This window comes from Anguilla rostrata, chromosome 6, assembly GCF_018555375.3.
Source record: "Anguilla rostrata isolate EN2019 chromosome 6, ASM1855537v3, whole genome shotgun sequence".
In the NCBI taxonomy this organism is placed as follows: Eukaryota; Metazoa; Chordata; class Actinopteri; order Anguilliformes; family Anguillidae; genus Anguilla; species Anguilla rostrata.
In genome coordinates, this window is record NC_057938.1 from 32,323,265 (window position 1) to 32,340,549 (window position 17,285).

The 17,285-nt window shown below is 41.2% G+C and overlaps 1 protein-coding gene across 1 annotated transcript in view; it reads right to left on the reverse strand.

Annotated features, from left to right (window-relative positions):
* LOC135256976 (serine/threonine-protein phosphatase 4 regulatory subunit 3) overlaps positions 1-16,668 on the reverse strand; it is a 42,641-nt gene extending 25,973 nt beyond the window's left edge. Inside the window, exons 1-9 of the mRNA XM_064339296.1 lie at positions 15,549-16,668; positions 13,894-13,949; positions 13,569-13,667; positions 11,966-12,583; positions 3,411-3,488; positions 2,638-2,754; positions 2,098-2,214; positions 1,867-1,998; positions 1,584-1,686 (exon numbers count right to left, since the gene is read on the reverse strand). Of these exons, the coding sequence (XP_064195366.1) occupies positions 1,584-1,686; positions 1,867-1,998; positions 2,098-2,214; positions 2,638-2,754; positions 3,411-3,488; positions 11,966-12,583; positions 13,569-13,667; positions 13,894-13,949; positions 15,549-15,690 (1,462 nt within the window). The 5' untranslated portion in view covers positions 15,691-16,668. The remainder of the gene's footprint in view (positions 1-1,583; positions 1,687-1,866; positions 1,999-2,097; positions 2,215-2,637; positions 2,755-3,410; positions 3,489-11,965; positions 12,584-13,568; positions 13,668-13,893; positions 13,950-15,548) is intronic.
* Positions 16,669-17,285: the final 617 nt, after the last annotated feature.

Here is a 17,285-nt window from a genome sequence, read left to right on the forward strand (position 1 = left end):
TACCATTTACCATAAAGAAGAGGAATTTTTCAATTATACCATGTCATTTTACTCTCAATATCTGCAACTAAATATGGAATAAATATACAACATTACCATTGGTTTTACACATAGAGATGTCCCTTTCGAGACAAAGTGGTCATATATTGTCTTGGAGAATTAATTTGTGAGATATACACTATTTGTGACGCCTGGGTATCTTCTAAAATATCTGTGCGTAATACCACACGTTGTTTACGGTGTTGTCGTCCTTAGTACAATCTGGCTTGATCGACAATTAAGCGATCCAGTAAGTGACAGAATAAGCTTTCCAACGATGTATGTCTAATTTTACTTTCGAAATATCATTTTATAGCTCAGCGTAAACAAAACTTTTGTCTCATTATAACTGCATTATGCATTCAGTCTGTGGTAGCAGTAAAAGACACTGCACCTGGAGAAGTTTTATCGATGACTTTTGTCATTTCTTGGAAAACATTATTATTCTTGAGAAATTCTGAGCATGGCTAAGGCATATGTTTGCTGATAGACCGAGCTGATATACTGTTTTCTGGACTAAGTAAGAACTGGGAAGCGACAGCATTCATTCTGTCTCTATCTACTCCACACAGATAAGATTTCATTGTCCAAATGTAAGTGTTCCAGTGGAAAATATTTCGGTTATACATGTTATTTTTGAAACTGAGTGTATTTAAATAGGTTAGTGGTATTCTATAATGAGGATATTTCACACTGTAACGTATGCGTTCATTGGTTTGCAAATGGTGTTTGTGCTTAATGCACCGGATGTGACCTCAACTTGAAAAAAAAGAAGAATTTTATTCATTTTTGGAGAGATTCTGGATATGTTTCAGGACCCCTAGATGTTTTAGGTCACTGTACCGACCGAAAGCTTGTAATTCCCACTTGAAAATGATGCAAAAGTGAGTTTCTTGAGTCAAAACAGTTGATTTGTAGTGAAATACATGATTATGTTGTGATTTACAGCAATGCATAATTTACACATTTTGGATAGTTTTGGAGACACTGGGTACACTGCTTACTTTTTGATTCACAGATCTTTAGTTGCTCTGCATATTCACCCTTAGATTTGATGTACTTGTGGTCAAGGAGTTTTTGATCCAGGACATGTATAACCTGCTGTATATTTTCAATTTCTCAGTATTTCATTGCAAACTAAAAAACAGCAAATAAATTGAACTTGTGGCACTTTATTTCTTCTATTTATTAATCAGTGTTAGTATTGTAAATGGTACAAATGTCTTGGTTCATTTAAGCCATCTGTCAAGTCTCTCTGATACTCACATCTGGAGTTATAAAGCTTTAAATAGGGTACCCCCTAAATGGGTAAGGATTGGCCAGATCTGGTATGTGTGCAAAGGGGTAAAACTAGCTGAAGGAAGGATTGTTGCCATAACCAAGACAAGCGGAACTACCAACACAGACAGAAACATGTGGACATTCAGTGACTACATGAAGGAAAATATAACCGTGAGAGAGAATGCTCATACTACATGAGCAGGTATAACAGTGAGAGCATGTTCATACTACATGGGTGGGAATAACAGTGAGAGAGGACTCGCCTTTGCTAGGTTTCTCTTCAGTGGTATTGGCCAGTAGCGGGGCAGAGAGCACATGCATACAGTGCTTGTAGAAGAAGCTCAGGAATTCCGTTTTCTCCGTTTTCTGCAGGAAGAAACACAGAGTGATCAACATCTCCAAAACAAACTTATAGCCTTTATCCAAAGCAATCATGCCTTTGTTGTATGCATATCAATATGTTCATCCAGTTCTTAAAAATGGGAAACTACAATAAGATAAGGCACAGCTTTTGACCAGTGGGGTGAGAGGTAGTGGGGATCTCACGTTGGCAGTAGCAAGCATGTTCTCTGGGTCTACAAGCGTTCGCAGCAGACCCATGAGCTGAACGGCGCCCCCTAGCTCTGGGTCCGTGTCACAGATCATGTGCTCGATGATCAGGTTAATCAAAAGGATGTCCTGAGGAAAAACCAAGCCAAGGAACCATTATCCATTTGAAGACGCTGAAGGAGAATCTTGTATCACCAAAACAGAGTAAACACACGGGTCACGACTCACATCATCATTCTGCTGGGACTCCTGCATCACAAACTCCCGCACCATGGAAGGGTTGTATTCCACCAGGTAGGAGAAGATATCTGTGGCAGCACTGCGTACCTGAACATCCTCCATTCCCTGCCAAAAACCAGCAGACAGAGTGGGTCATGGCCAAACATGCACTTCACATCAAAAGGGAAGAAAAATCGTATAAAAGCCTGGGCTCTTATTTGTAAAGCCCAAAAAGCTCCAGCCATATCTGATGCCTGAAATCGCTGAAATAGCAGGCCTGTACCCAATCTGACCCGACATCACAGAGCTAAAAATAGGCCAAATACGCAACAAAACCCCCTCAGGTTCAGGAAAGAATTCAGTCCCCTTAGCCGGAGTGCTGACCTAAGACGGTGTGTCCCAATCCAAATCTTATCCATTATGAGCAAAAAAGCAAAACTGATTCTGGATCAGCATTGATCTCTACATAGTTTCATTACAGAATAAAGGCTAGTAAAATCTGATACATGAACACATTCCAGTAATGGGATTTGCACCACCCTGGCTTACCAATATGACTTCTAGTGCTGGTAGTATGCCCATGTTTGACAATGTTTTGAAGAATGCGTCTCTGTTTTGAGGTTGTAACGTTTGAGAAAATGCACAGAATTCCTTAAGAAAGTTTACCTGTAAAAGAAAAGAAACAGAGCAATTCATGATCAATTTGTTTCCATTGTTTCCTTTTAAGAAGCTAAAGGTCTAGATTTAATCCCAATTTGTCAACTTCGACTTTGCATTAAATGCTAATCTGCATTTATTTTCCTGACAGATAGGCAAGCTCAGCAATCAGTAAAATAAAACTTTAAAATTGCCTGAATTTGTGAAGAAAAAAGAGTAATACTTACATTTACTTGCAAATTAAACATACAGAAAATGTTGATTCTGTCCATCCACCCTCCACCCAGTACCATCACTTTTCATTCCAATTTAGAATGTCCAAATACAACAACAGGGTAATCTCATTACTGCGTCATCTTATGTGAGTTCAGAGTGGGTAAACACTGGAACACGTCCCCTAAAAACGCACGCCTAAACATAGCTGGGGTGGGTGGACTACAGAGAAAGAACTGTTACTAGCGAGCAATGAAGTAGGTGTTTACCCAGTCGACTTAAGCCCGCCCTTAATTCCTGAAAAATGTTACAGCCAGTTGCCCTAAGGGACTCCCAGCACAGGTGGCACCGCTGTGGATGCATGACCCAGTCACTCTGCTTAGGACACCCAAGGCACAACAGGTCTGTCACCCTTGTGCCTAAAATCAATTTAGTATACTTAGCAGAGGTACCAGCTCGTGTCTCTTGTCGTCATCAGTAGCTTCATCAGTTAGTTGTGCAAAAAGGTCTGTCAGGAACTTTTCATCATCCTGATGAGGAAGAAGAGAGAAGTCCATCACTGTTCTGGTGACAGTCAATTGTGGCTGTGCAGGACTGGCTGACATTGTTTACTGGATGGCTGCATTTCTTATGAAGGGAGTCAAGCCATAGATGTTATTTGAGAATTTGCTAGAAAACAGAACAAAGCCTCTGGACATTTGCAGATGAAAGTTTCCATGCCACAGATCACACCAGCACAGATGACAAGTGACGAAGCATAAAGCAAAAAAAAAATACTGATGTGATAAGACAACGGGCCAAGTTATTTATATTTATACAGTTTATAATTACAGTTGAGGCCAAAAGTTTACATACACCTAGGTTAAAGAAATTCAAACTCAATTTCACACATTTCATGTTACCATACCTTAATTGACTTAACACAGTAAACGTATCTACTTTATTTCCATAAGGGGTCATTTCAAAATAATAGCCAAGAGACAGATTTATTTCAGCTTTTATGTACTATACCAGATTTTCAGTGGGTCAAAAGTTTGGGTCAACATACACTTTGTTAGTATTTGGTGGCATTGTATGGCCAAACATTTCAATTAAGAACACCAAAAGGCTAGGTCTTCGTCCTGGTGATCACCTTCAAACTTCATTCTGGCTTTTTTATGCCGGTCTTAGAGTAGGGGCTTCTTGCTTGTGCGACAGCCTTTCAGGCCATGGCGATGTAGAATTCTCTTAATGGTGGATGTTGATACTTTGGTACCTGATGCCTCCAACTTCTGCACCAGTCTGTTTGTTGTTTTCTTGGGGTTCAGTTGAACCTTTCGGACCAGAGTCAGCCCTGGGAGTTATTTGTGCCTCCTTCCTGAACGATGCAGTGTCTGTGTGACCCCAAGATTTTTATATTTGCATACAATTGTTTGTACAGATGCTCGTGGTACCTTCAGTTGTTTGGAAGTTGCTCCTAAGGGACTTACGGAGGTCTACAATTGTTTTTCTGAGGTCTTGGCTGAGTTGCTTGGATGTTCCCATGATATCAAGACCAGAAAGGCAGTGGTTCTAAGGGTAGGTCCTTAAATACAGCCACAGGTGCAAATTAACTCCCAATTAACTGACAATTGGCCAATCAAAAGCTTCTAGACAGTCATTACATACATTTCTGTATCTTCTAGACTGTTTAAAGAGACAGTCAACTTGGTATATGTAAAATTTTGTCTCACTGGAATTCTGATACAGCGAATTAAAGCTGAAATAAATCTGTCTCTAATCAATTGTTTTAAAATGACCTCTGATGTGAACAAAGTAGATTCTCTAATTGACTTGTCAAAAGAAATGTATGGTAACACGAAATGTGCGGAGCGGTGAAAAACTGAGTTTGAATATCTTTCGCCTAGGTATATGTAAACTTTTGGCCTCAACTGTATTTCCATAATTGCTTAGTGTGTGTGGATAATAAAATGTCAAGCACAAAATACTTGTGCAGGTATAAACATTGAAATACATGTTTAAATCCCTGCAAGTCACAAGGTGGAGACAAACTGGTGGCTCTATCAAGGAGTCAAAAATGGGTCTGCGAAGACTCCCGCCACAGACGAATCTACAGGTCACAAATGCATACATAATCACTCAAGCAGTGCCTCTACATCAGGGGTCCTGGGGGTCCGGTATGCATGCCGGTTTTTGTTCCAACCAATTACCTCAGTTTTAGTTTTTTGACAGCTCTATAAACTAGGTTGGTTAACTCCTGGACTTGAGCACAGTAAACTCTTTAGGATACACTTGCAGTGTGCAGCTGTAGCTGGTGCTTATGCAATTTTCAGATCAAGATATGATTGAGCTAACTGAATAATTAAGAGAAGTTGACACAAAATCCTGAAACGGATCAGCCCTTGCTGTGCACCCCTGCTCTACATATAGTCATACAAGAGCATGAAAATTTTAATTTTCTTTGTGTCGGAGTTAACGCCCAGAACTTCTTGCTGGGTATGCAATTTAAATTCAAATTACTTGTTCTTCCCTTAATAGTGAATTGTGAACAGAATTAAACAAACTATACTGGTATAATGGTAGAACGTATGAATAAGAAATCAAAGAAAAACAAATTCCTCTCAAATTACATTAAAGATTCACACTATTTTTTTGCCAATTTAATATTTTTCCAAAAGATCTTTCTCTCCCTTCAAGCCAAACAAGCCATTTTGGTTGGGTTTTTTCACATGCTCTGTGTTGATTTATTGTCAGACCGAGAATTACACAAGTGCCCATCTTCTGCCCACACTCCCGCTCCCAAAAAGTGAACAAGGCATTTAGTACAGAACAAACATATATAAATTGCAGCCATCCACTCCTTACACTCTCCTCATTTGGAAGGCAGTGTATTGTGCGATTAGCTAACATGCAACAGGAATAGTCGCAATACCAAATGTGACTACCAATGACACTCCACATTTTTCTTACTCTCTGCTCATACAGATGACTCGTAGATAATGTTTTTGCCAGCAAATGTGGCAAAATGTCATGTTTTACAGCTTTCATATTTTATCTGTTTAATTGAGACAAGCAAGACAATGCAAATGACAAAACATTGAAAGGGGTCATGAATCACACAGTAATATGACTCTGGTTCATTTGCTTTTTACCTTCGTTAAGACATGGCCATGCATTCAAATTTGAAATTATTCGCTAGAAAAATAAACTCAAGTTCGCTTTTGTGTAGCTACTTGCACTAGACTGTGGACTTTCAATGATGAATCTTGAGGAAAAAACAAAACAGCACCCACAGAAGGTACTTCTGTCATGCCCAGAATGCACAAATGAGTACGGACAAACATAGGCTAAATGATTGAAGTGTCACATTTGATACCTTATCACAATTAAATGTGTTTGTGTTCGTACATTACTCCGCCATGTTCTGTTTTACACAGAAATGGTGGTGTCGGGTGCGATGTATTCACATTTGATGGCGCACGCACAGAACCTTGCATGTGGAATGCAGAAAAGAATGCATGCAAAATCAGAGACCGTCCCTCAGGATCTCTGGTAACATCCAAAGAAGATGACGACAGTGAAAGAGAAGTGCCAGAGGTGGAAAATTTTGATAAACAAGGGCAGTTGTGGTTGCATAGGACTGCACATTCAAATGGCTGAAAAAATAATGAAAAGAACACCTTCTTTGGATAATAGCCCACCAGCTGAAGTTACCAAAAATAAAAATAAAAAAGAAAACATAAGACTGCACACTAACAGTCAAACATTGGTACCTAACGCAACATCCTACTTTTCTTACTTTTACAGAGTTGTAGATAAAAAAATAGCGAAAGTAAGCATATCAACTTACATCGTACTTACACAGTGACATTGTTACTAAACCTTAGCTCCCTTGTCACAGTTGATGTCTTTAACAGTAGGCCTAAAACTTATCAGATGAAACCATGTGTTGACACTTTGTCTTTAAAATTAGGTTTGAGTGTTGCTCAATATTACCGGACAACACATACAACACATTTTCAAAGACATATTTTAGTGGACTGTTTAGGTGGAATACATGAGTTTATGAACAGGCCACCCATTTTTTTTTTGAAAAGCGTTGGGCCGAAACCAACCTAGCCTATGAGGTGCTGGGAGCGTTCCGTCGTATTTCATAGTAAATGGACTAATTTATGGGCGGCAACAATTTTCCAGCTGGATATCTTAATCGGCATCTAGCTACATGACGTAGTAGTATCCCCAAAGAGCAACAGAAATATCACGATTGGGGTGGGGCCAGATTGGAATGCAGAAAACATTTTTCAAAGAGGGCAGCAATGAGACGTTTTCTCCCAGTTATTGAACCTGACCGCATATCATACCCTGCTGGCGACTTTCACATCTGCCCTCACGTCAGCTACAGCCTCATTTTCCCAATCTAAGATCAGTGCATGTGTCTCTAACCCACGCAAACTATTCTCCACCTTCTCTTCCCTCCTCATTCCTCCTCCACCCCCACCTCCCTCTTCCCTCTCCGCAGATGACTTTCTGGCTGCCTTTGAAGGAAAGGTGGCTACAATCCGGAACTCCTTTGCCCATCCAGTGAGCCCCCCAACCCCCAGGGACAAACCCACAGCCACACTGACCTCCTTTGAAATGCTGGAGGACTCCGATGTACTACAACTCATCACCTATCATCGTGCAACCACCTGTCCACTTGACCCCATCCCATCTACAGTTCTCCAATCCATTTCCAGCGAGATCCTTCCCTATCTGTCCTCCATTGTTAATTCCTCTCTTGCCTCTGGTCATGTTCCCTCTGATTTTAAGATGGCTTGTGTTACCCCACTTCTCAAAAAAACCCACCCCAGACCCCTCCGATATAGTGAATTATCGACCCATATCGCTTCTACCCTTTCTGTCCAAAACCCTTGAACGAGCAGTTCTTAAACAACTAACCTCTTTTCTCCATCAGAACAACCTGCTAGACCCTCACCAGTCTGGCTTCCGATCCGGGCACTCAACAGGGACTGTGCTCCTGGCTGTGACGGAGGCACTTGCCACTGCAAGAGCCTCACGCCTCTCCTCTGTCCTTCTTGACCTGTCTGCAGCTTTCGACACGGTCAATCATAAAATACTCCTCTCCACCTTGGCTGAGATGGGCATTGCTGGGACTGCCCTGTCTTGGTTCGCTTCCTATCTTGCAGATAGGTCCTACCAGGTCACCTGGAAGGGGTCTGCCTCTGCTTCTCATCCCCTTGTTACGCAAGTGCCGCAGGGATCTGTACTGGGTCCTCTGCTGTTCTCCTTATACACCAAATCTCTTGGTTCAGTTATTAATTCACATGGCTTCTCCTATCATTGTTATGCAGATGACACACGACTCTTCTTTTCTTTCCCCCCCTCGGCCACACAGGCCGATAAGATATCTTCCTGCCTGGCTGACATCTCCACCTGGATGGCCAGCCACCACCTGAAGCTCAACAAAACTGAGCTGCTCTTCTTCCCATGCAAGACCTCCTTACTACTTGAGCTCTCAATCACGGTTGATAGCACCACAGTGACTGCCTCTCACTCTGCCAAGAGCTTGGAGGTGGTCCTGGATGACCAACTGGACCTCACAGAGCACATCAAGGCAACATCACGGTCCTGCAGATTCCTTCTGTACAACATCAGAAGGATTCAACCATACCTGACGACGCACTCTACCCAGCTGCTTGTCCAGGCTACGGTGACCTCTCGCCTTGATTACTGCAACTCTCTCCTTGCAGGCCTGCCAGCTTGTGCCATACAGCCACTACAGATGATTCAGAATGCCGTTGCCTGACTCATCTACAACCTTCCCAAATTCTCCCACTTCACTCCTCTGCTGCGATCACTCCACTGGCTGCCGGTTGCTGCCAGGATCCGGTTCAAAGCCCTGACCCTTGCCTACACTGCAGCCAACAGGACAGCCCCCATCTACTTGCAGGACATGATTCGATCCTATGTGCCTGCTCGACCACTCCGCTTTGCGGCAGCAGAGCGCCTTGTAACCCCTCCCACCCGACCAAAGGGATCATAGAGCTTCTCCATCCCAGCTCCCCAGTGGTGGAACGAACTCCCCATCCCTCTCCGAACCTCCCCCTCACTACCCATGTTCCGCCGTGGCCTGAAGACTCATCTCTTCAGACTATACCTGGACTAACTACCACCACGCTGTATATTTCACTCTAAATCCCCCCCCCCCTTTTTTTACATGACACTTGTTACATGTTGCCCCATCCCAACACTTTTTGGTAATTTGTATTTGTCCTAATACTGTAGCTTATTCTTCTGCCTAGTTGGCTTTGCAGAGATTAGGTCAGAATAATGTTCACTGTGTGAAATAAACTGTGTTCTTGGCTAGAAATAGCTGTACAAAATAAGTATTGTATCTTATTGATACAATTGATACAGTGTTTAGTAGTTGTCTATGACCATGAAATGCGCTTTTCGTACGTCGATTTGGATAAAAGCGTCTGCCAAATAAATGTACTGTAATGTAATGTCTTAGCCTATAATTAGCATTTATGTTTAAATTTACATTATAAAAATAAAACACATTTTAAAGAGTGTTCAGTATTTTGATTGGTGGTGTGGGGTTAGATGGCAGCAGTGGGGTTGGGGAATTTCAGAGTAGCCAAATTAACATGGCTGTACTATGGGCGGCAATACATTTAACAAATTGATCGGCAGCAGGTTCAATGTAAGATAAGTTGCATCAAATTTAGTTATAACAGTAAAACAAGTACAATGTGATAGCATGTGAAACAAAAGCGCCACAAAGCAAATCTCTAGATGAAGGAAAACAAGCAAATAACCTATAAGATTCCTCGCAACAGTTAAACATATCCAATTCCACCAGAAAAGAGAATTTGTCACTTCGATGATTACTAATTTTCTGTACTTTCCCATGCCTAATTACAACATGAACAGATGATAAGAACATGCCATTCAGCCCACCTATACTCAGATTTTCCTACTGTCTATATGATTGTGTTACATGATCTAAAATTTTCATTCGATGAATGGCAGCTAATGATTGTTCTTGCCCCGACATGCCTGTATTGTGGCGATTTATTGTGGTCTAATTTATGAGTAAATCAGTGATTGTGTATGTGACTTAATTAGCTGATTGAGCCAGGGTAAACTGTGGTATCAAGAACCAGCATACACACTAGCCAAACAGGACAAGAGATTCCCAACCCCCGGTCTAGAGCAGTGGGTCACAATCGTGGTCCTGGATACCACTGTGTATTTTGTGTTTTGTTACATCCAATCTCTTGCTTCAGAAAGATTGTTTAACACATGCATTTAAGTTCTTTCATAATTTTTTTCCTTAATCTTATTAACACAATTCAATTTTGACCCATTATCATTTGCTTTGTCCTTGAATTCTACACTACCTATCAAATGATTAGTTTTACTGACCAGTAAGGCTGTCAAAATTGCCATGAAATTGAGTTTGAATATTAGCTTTTGTAATTAGTTAGAGTTTGAATATATTCAAATATCTTTGCCTATAAATCACAAAAATAAGCTGCTTATTGTCGGGCGCAATATGCACGTGACGCTCCCTCCAAACTGGCCTGCGAGTTATTTTCCACAAGCGGGCAGGAGAATAGAGGACATCAGTGAACTTTCATACTAGGTTACTACATCCGGGGCCTCATTTATAAAACATATTTTAGATCAACTGTGTGGCGCGTACGTAGAAAATCACGTCAAAGTAGTGATTTATAAAATTTCAACATGACTCGATTTGACCATGGAAACGGTTGTGGCTCCACATCAGGTCTTCACTTCACGTATGCACGCAAGTTCATTTTATAAATGAGCTCCCTGCAGTTTCTATAGCCTAATGCGCAAATGAATAAAGCACTGTCTCGTGGATGTAATTTGCCACAACTCGGCATTTATTAATCCACAATAATAGGGAAATGATTTTTTATAGGAAATCCCTGTTTATTTCTTAACACAAAAACTATTCAAACGGCTAATACCTGCAGCCTAAAACAACATAAATGACTTACTCTGTTTAGTTTAACTTCTTTCATCATCTAATTTTATCAAAATCTTCAGAACAGAAAGGAAACATAGCCTGCCATGGGAACATTACTTAGCCTAAATTGTTAGCTGACCAGATCTGTTGAATGAAGTGAAAAAAAAGAGACTGGCTTGCAAGGCTAGCTGACCAGTAACGTTAGGTGTCCATGGAGCTGAAAGTATCACGGTTATTGGCAAGAAAAACCAGATGATCCACTTGCTCTGGATCCAGGGCAGAACGATTTTTGTTGACAGAGGAAGTAACGTTAGCACAGGAAATGAACTTTGCGTGCATGAGCATGATTCGCCGCAAGAAATTAAAGCCTGTATATTCATGTTAATTACAAAACGCGGGATCCAAAACTAATATTCGTATGCTCAAATTTAGGTTCGAACTTAAAAAAAATAAATAAAAAAAAAGATTTTTTGAATAGTTTTCGAACTTCAAATATTTTTTGACAGCCCTACTGACCAGGTTTCCACACGTTCACCAATTTGGAAACTTGATTCACTTCAGCCTTTCGAGTGATTATGGGATTTTAATCTTCGTGGCATGGATAGCCATTTCTGAGATAATGTGGTTTCAGAACGTAAATAATCCCTCAAAACATGGCTTGTTAAAATTCAGGAATTTCAACTGTGGTTGGAATGAAAACCAGCATGCACAGAAGTTTGAGAACCACTGGTCTAGAGCAGGGGTGGCCAACCCTAGTCTTTGAGAGCCACATAGTCTGCAGATAAAATAAACAGGGGATTACATGGATTATGTTGCTCAATTTTTTCAAATTGCTGAATTTAGGGCTAAAACAAACCATGTGGCTCGATGGGACCATGGCTGTCTGCCACCATTCTCAAGCCTCTAAACACTGTGTCAATCCAGGTCTCCAAAACCAAGGGACTCTGTCTCAACAAAATTATGTATTACTAGCACTAAAATTAATATGAATTCACTGCACATGTAAGTGTTCCGTGAACCACTTACCTGCAACATTCCAACAATTTCCACTTTATTAAAAAATATAAAGGAGTGGAGAGTGGACAGCATGTTCTCCTCAAAGACTGAAGGGGTGGGGAGGACCATGTCCTGAATGTACTGCACCCGGTACGTCTGGTGGATTTTCTGCTTGAGCTCTGGGTCAGAAATGGGGATGACCTCCTTGAACTTGGCAGTCTTAGTCAGGAACTCCCTGTGTCTTCGTGGCTGGGGGAGGGCAGGGTCAAACTCTAAGCAGCCAATCACATCCATAATGCATTCCTCCGAGAACATGACCTCAAAGAGTGCGGTACGGTTGAGAAGGAAGATCCCCTTAATGATCTCATAGAGGTGGTGGAGGCCCTCCCGGTTCTCCAGGTCCTCACACACATGAAACAGCTCCAGGAGCTTCTTGATGTAGCCCTCATTTTCCACCGCAAGTGCCAGCTTCTCACGCCGGAGGGGTGAGGGCAATGAGGAGGCCACCAGTTCTGCCACCTCCTCCAGCCGGCTCAGCTCACAAGGCGGCAGCTCCAAGCCCGGGGAGGACATGTCGTCGAAGCGCTCCTCCTCCGACTCGTCCACCAGCTCCTGGGTGATGTCCACCGATGGGTCTTTGCCCTGGACCTGGTTGCCGATGGACACAAACACAACAAGCAAAAAAATTAATAGTAATTATAATCCACACCAGTGTAATACCACTTAACAAAAGCCTTATCCCCATCAGAAAATCTGAATCTCTCATGAATATAAGTGGATTCAAACAATGTAAAAAATTGTACACATGGTATCATTGTATTTTCCTTTTACACTTAAAAAACTTGGTAAGCTAAAGAAGAAACAGCACTTACATTAAATTGCAAGTCAAAGTTCAACTTCTGATTGAAACGAAATCATGTGATTATGTTGGCGTAATTATAATTTTGATCACATTTGCAGTTACAATCAGATTCATGGATAAGAACAGAACCTTGCTTTACTTTGTGCTCATTAGCTTATTATATTCAAGCGGGGATCAAATGTGGATTCTCTTTCGAACTTGGGGAATATTGTAGTTTTTCAGGATAGAATGTGATATTTGCTATGGTTGTTGAGGGAAAAAAGACATTGAACAATCAGCATTAGACTTATAAGCTTTCCACATAGCATACAACACATTTTTACTGGAGGCAGCATACTAGAACATTTGAATCTTTAATCTCATGTTAAATGCATCATTTCTAAGTCAAAAAAATGAACTGAAGATGTTTCATGAACATATCTACTGAATTCTTTTTTTATCCAAGTTTCTTGGTTTTTTAATAAATTGCTGAAATAAGACTGACATTTCTGCTTGCATTCATAATAAGCAACCATTTCCCCAGTGTATTTATACTCATGAAAACATAACTTCACTTTAAAACTTTGTACATACTGCAGGGCTTCTGGATATCTTCACAAGTTAACAAGTTGCACACTATTCAAGTTAAGGTTTATGGTGCTAGATGATTTCTGTGCGTACTTGCCTAGCTGTGCAAAATGTTGAGGCAAACCTTTGTAGCGCAATTAAAAGAGTGACACTGGGAATAAAGCTGAATTGCATATGAGGCTCCAAGGTGCAAGTGTATCATACCTGGCATATTTTCTCCCAGATCTCATCACACCCTGCCTTCTCCTGGAAACTCAGGGCCAAATCATAGTTTTCTGCTTCTGACCATACTATCAATGTGTCCTGGGAGGGGGGGAAGGACAAAGTTATTCAGGTCACAGCCCAGTCATGCAGGGTTCAAATCGCAGCTGGACATTTTCTAGCTAACGCAATCCTAAATGATCATTCTCGCTTGCTTGTGACAGCGCAATGCAGTTTGCCTGGGACAAGGCACAGGCTGCTAATCCAATTAACATTATCGGTAACAGTGTTGAACGAAAGGAAATCCTTTTATAATGATGCCACTAACCTGTTGTTTCTGGTAAGCAGTGTTGGGGTTTATTTTTGACTCCAGAAGTAGAGAACCTGCAATGATAATAATAATCATCTAATGACGCGTTTACAACTGGAATGTAACAAAGCTAAAATAAACAAGCACCTTCAAGTTTTAAAATTAAAAGTGAAAAGTGCATTGCTCTTCTCTTCAGGACAAACAGAATGATTACTGCCTTGCAAAAAAATGGAAGCTAATTTACTAATGTAGGGTGGCAGTGTAGGAACAGGGCTTGCAACTTTGTGGTTGAAGGTTTGCTGGTGGGGCAATGTTGTTTTACTCTTGAGCTAAGGTACTTATCCTGACATGCTTTAGTAAATATCCAGCTGTACAAATGGATTGGATGCAAAAAAACATCATCTGTGAAAATTACTCTGGAGCATCTACCAATTGCAAATGTACTATGTACCTATCCCAAAATTAGGGTGTGGCATCTCAAACCAAAGAGTTCAACTGCCTCATACTGGTGCTCACAAACGGCTTCTGAGCCCTGCGTGCCACACCCATCACTATTTCTTCCCTGTGAGGCATTTACAAGGTACTGAATTCAGCTTGAGGCCAAACAAAATCACAGCTCCACAGGAACCAAAGACCTGTCCTAGTTATTGTCTCATTACTGGTGGCCCAGCCCCCTGTCTCAGCCAGGTCCAGTGCTCAAAGGAGGTCGACCAGTCTCGACCTCCGGCACATCCATGGCTTGCTATTCTCTCTCCTTCATTTCGTATGTATGCAAGCTGTAACCAACGGTTATTGCTTCTGAGAGCAGCAAGTGTAGTATTACCCCTTGTAACCAATTCTGTGTTAAACTTCCATTGCATTAGATGTGAACTACCAGCCCCCCCCCCCCACCCACACACACTGCACCTGCAGCCACCCCTCTGTCACCAAGGTTACCATAAATCAGCATTCAACCTAGATAACTGGACCATCCTGCATCACTGCATACAAAAATCCAGGGATTAGTCATTGGATTGAAAGGCCCCACATCCCTAGTCAACAGAGGCAATAAGGATGTTGGGACTTTCAATCCAATGATTAATCCCCCCGCTTTTAAATGCGCCCAATAGCAATATAGCTAAAATATATTTATTAATTAATAATCCTTCTTCCAAACTAGTGGGATGAGGAGAGTTGTGCTTCCGCTTTGTGTATAACTAACTAATAACTACATGCAACCGCTTTTAATGTTATAATCACTTTCAATAAAAATGGATGGCCAAGTCACTAGCAGTGTAGTATCAAAAGTCACTAGCAATGTGATATTAACTACTGTTGATGATCATACTGTGCGAAAGTGAAACGTTCGCTAGCTAACGTCAACTAGCTAAACTTCTACCTTTCAATATTCAAAGAACAGACTAGCCGATCTTAACGTAACGCATATATTAATTTTCATGAACTAACGTTACTTAAAGTAAAATACTCATGCAAAAAGCCAATGGTCCAATACTACACAGTACAACTTATTGGCTTCCCAGATTGCTACATTAGCTAATTTACCTCACAAGCTAGAGTAACATTAGGGAAATTAGTCCGCAAGACTGAGTTAGCTAGCTAGTTAGCTATGTCATATTGTCATCGCATAGCTAAACTGCAAGACTCCAAACGGACTAAAGACAGTGTTGACTTACCGTCACTTTCGGCACGAACCAGCAAGGACATGCCTTTCAGCCTCTCAACGTAACCGGACGAGACGTGCCCGGTTCCCCGATCGTCCCACTGCCGGTCCTCGTTAAGGGTGTAAACCTTCACTCGTCTGCGAGTATCTGTCATTCTGCAGATCCACTTGGCTGTTTGGTATAACGTTACCGAAAAGTTTCTTCTGTCTTACACCCCTCGGTCTTGCACTGCAGTGCTGTCCAAGATCACTCTCCGACGTTTTATCGCAGCACTAGTTAGGCTACCTAACGAGACTTCTCAGGAAAATATAACAGCATGTAGCTACTTATCCAGCTTTCTAACAAACCGTACCCCGACATACACTCGTTTCAGGTCAACGAAGAGTACGCCTATTCTAGAGAGGGTACTTCGATTCACTTTCAAAAACAAACAGGCGAGCCACCCAATTACCCTTTCCTTTTAAATGAATAAAAGCAGCCTCTAGCTCAAGTATTAATTAAAAACAGGCCACGATAAGCACGCATGTACTGATGGGATATGGGATTACATGAGAGAAATTTCAGAACGGTAGAATTATCGGGTGCCCTGATTCTAGCTAACGTTAGGTAGCTAGTTAGCCGCCTTGTAAAGATAGCTAGCAACCAGCTAGTTAGCTAACTACCTTGCTATCTCATATTCTGAAACAGCAATAGACCACAATCAAAGAAAGGAGTCCAATTCATTCTTTTCACAAAGACGCAGCTGGTTTCGGTAAAAGACTATAAGACAAATGTACGTTTATATATGATGTATCATTGTCTAGCTCGCTAGCTAGCTGAGTGTTACTGTTGATATTATTGAGCTAGCTAGCTGCTAGCTAGCTATATCCTGGCCGAGCATTCCGCCATGTTCTGTCCTCGGGCCGTGGAGAGAAGCCTCTCCTCTCTAATTTCGGAACATTTCAATATAACATGAAATCAACTGAGGTAGCTAATAGTCAAACTACAGCATTAAAATGTATCTACTTAGCAGAGCGAAACTACTATAGCTACTTTGCTTCTCGTTCATTCCCAGGCGTTACTTCAGATAAATACAATCACCCTACTCAGAATTTCGACATCTCCAGGTCCCCTGAGAATACCAATACGGGGTTTCCCGTCTAACACAGGGGTAGCCCGCCGTAATTTAAAGAAACAGCGCTTCAATTTCGAAAATGTCTTGTATGTGTTCGATTTTTATTATTGTTGATCTTTTATTAAATCGACCGGCTGCCTCTTGCATTCCATGTGTTCGGCAAGAGGTTCTAAGTCACAGTAGATGTTTAAGAAATTTATGGTAAAATAGTTTTTTTCACGAAAAAACGTAACACTGCCACAAGTAGCCGTTTTTGAAACGGATGTCAATCAAATAAGTAGGAAATGTTGATTGGCTCAAAACAGTTAAGCCATTCATGTCCTAATCTCATTTGCGTTTAACGTATCGAATTATATCAGTGGTATAGGTTTGGGTGGCACCTGTGCAACCTCCTTGTCATTATTACAAAAAAAACATCAGCAATTATGAATATAATTAAAGGGGTCCAAGCAGCATGCAGAAATAATGAATTCTTAAGCTGTAAGGACACATATGGAATGAATTATTAATTATTCAAAAATTAGACTCAGTCCCAAAATTTGAGATGATATTCCCAAGCTTTGAGGTCAACTAACATGTGACTTTCATGATGATCAGCTATTATTAAGCCTGTCACATGCCCACTGATAACGGAT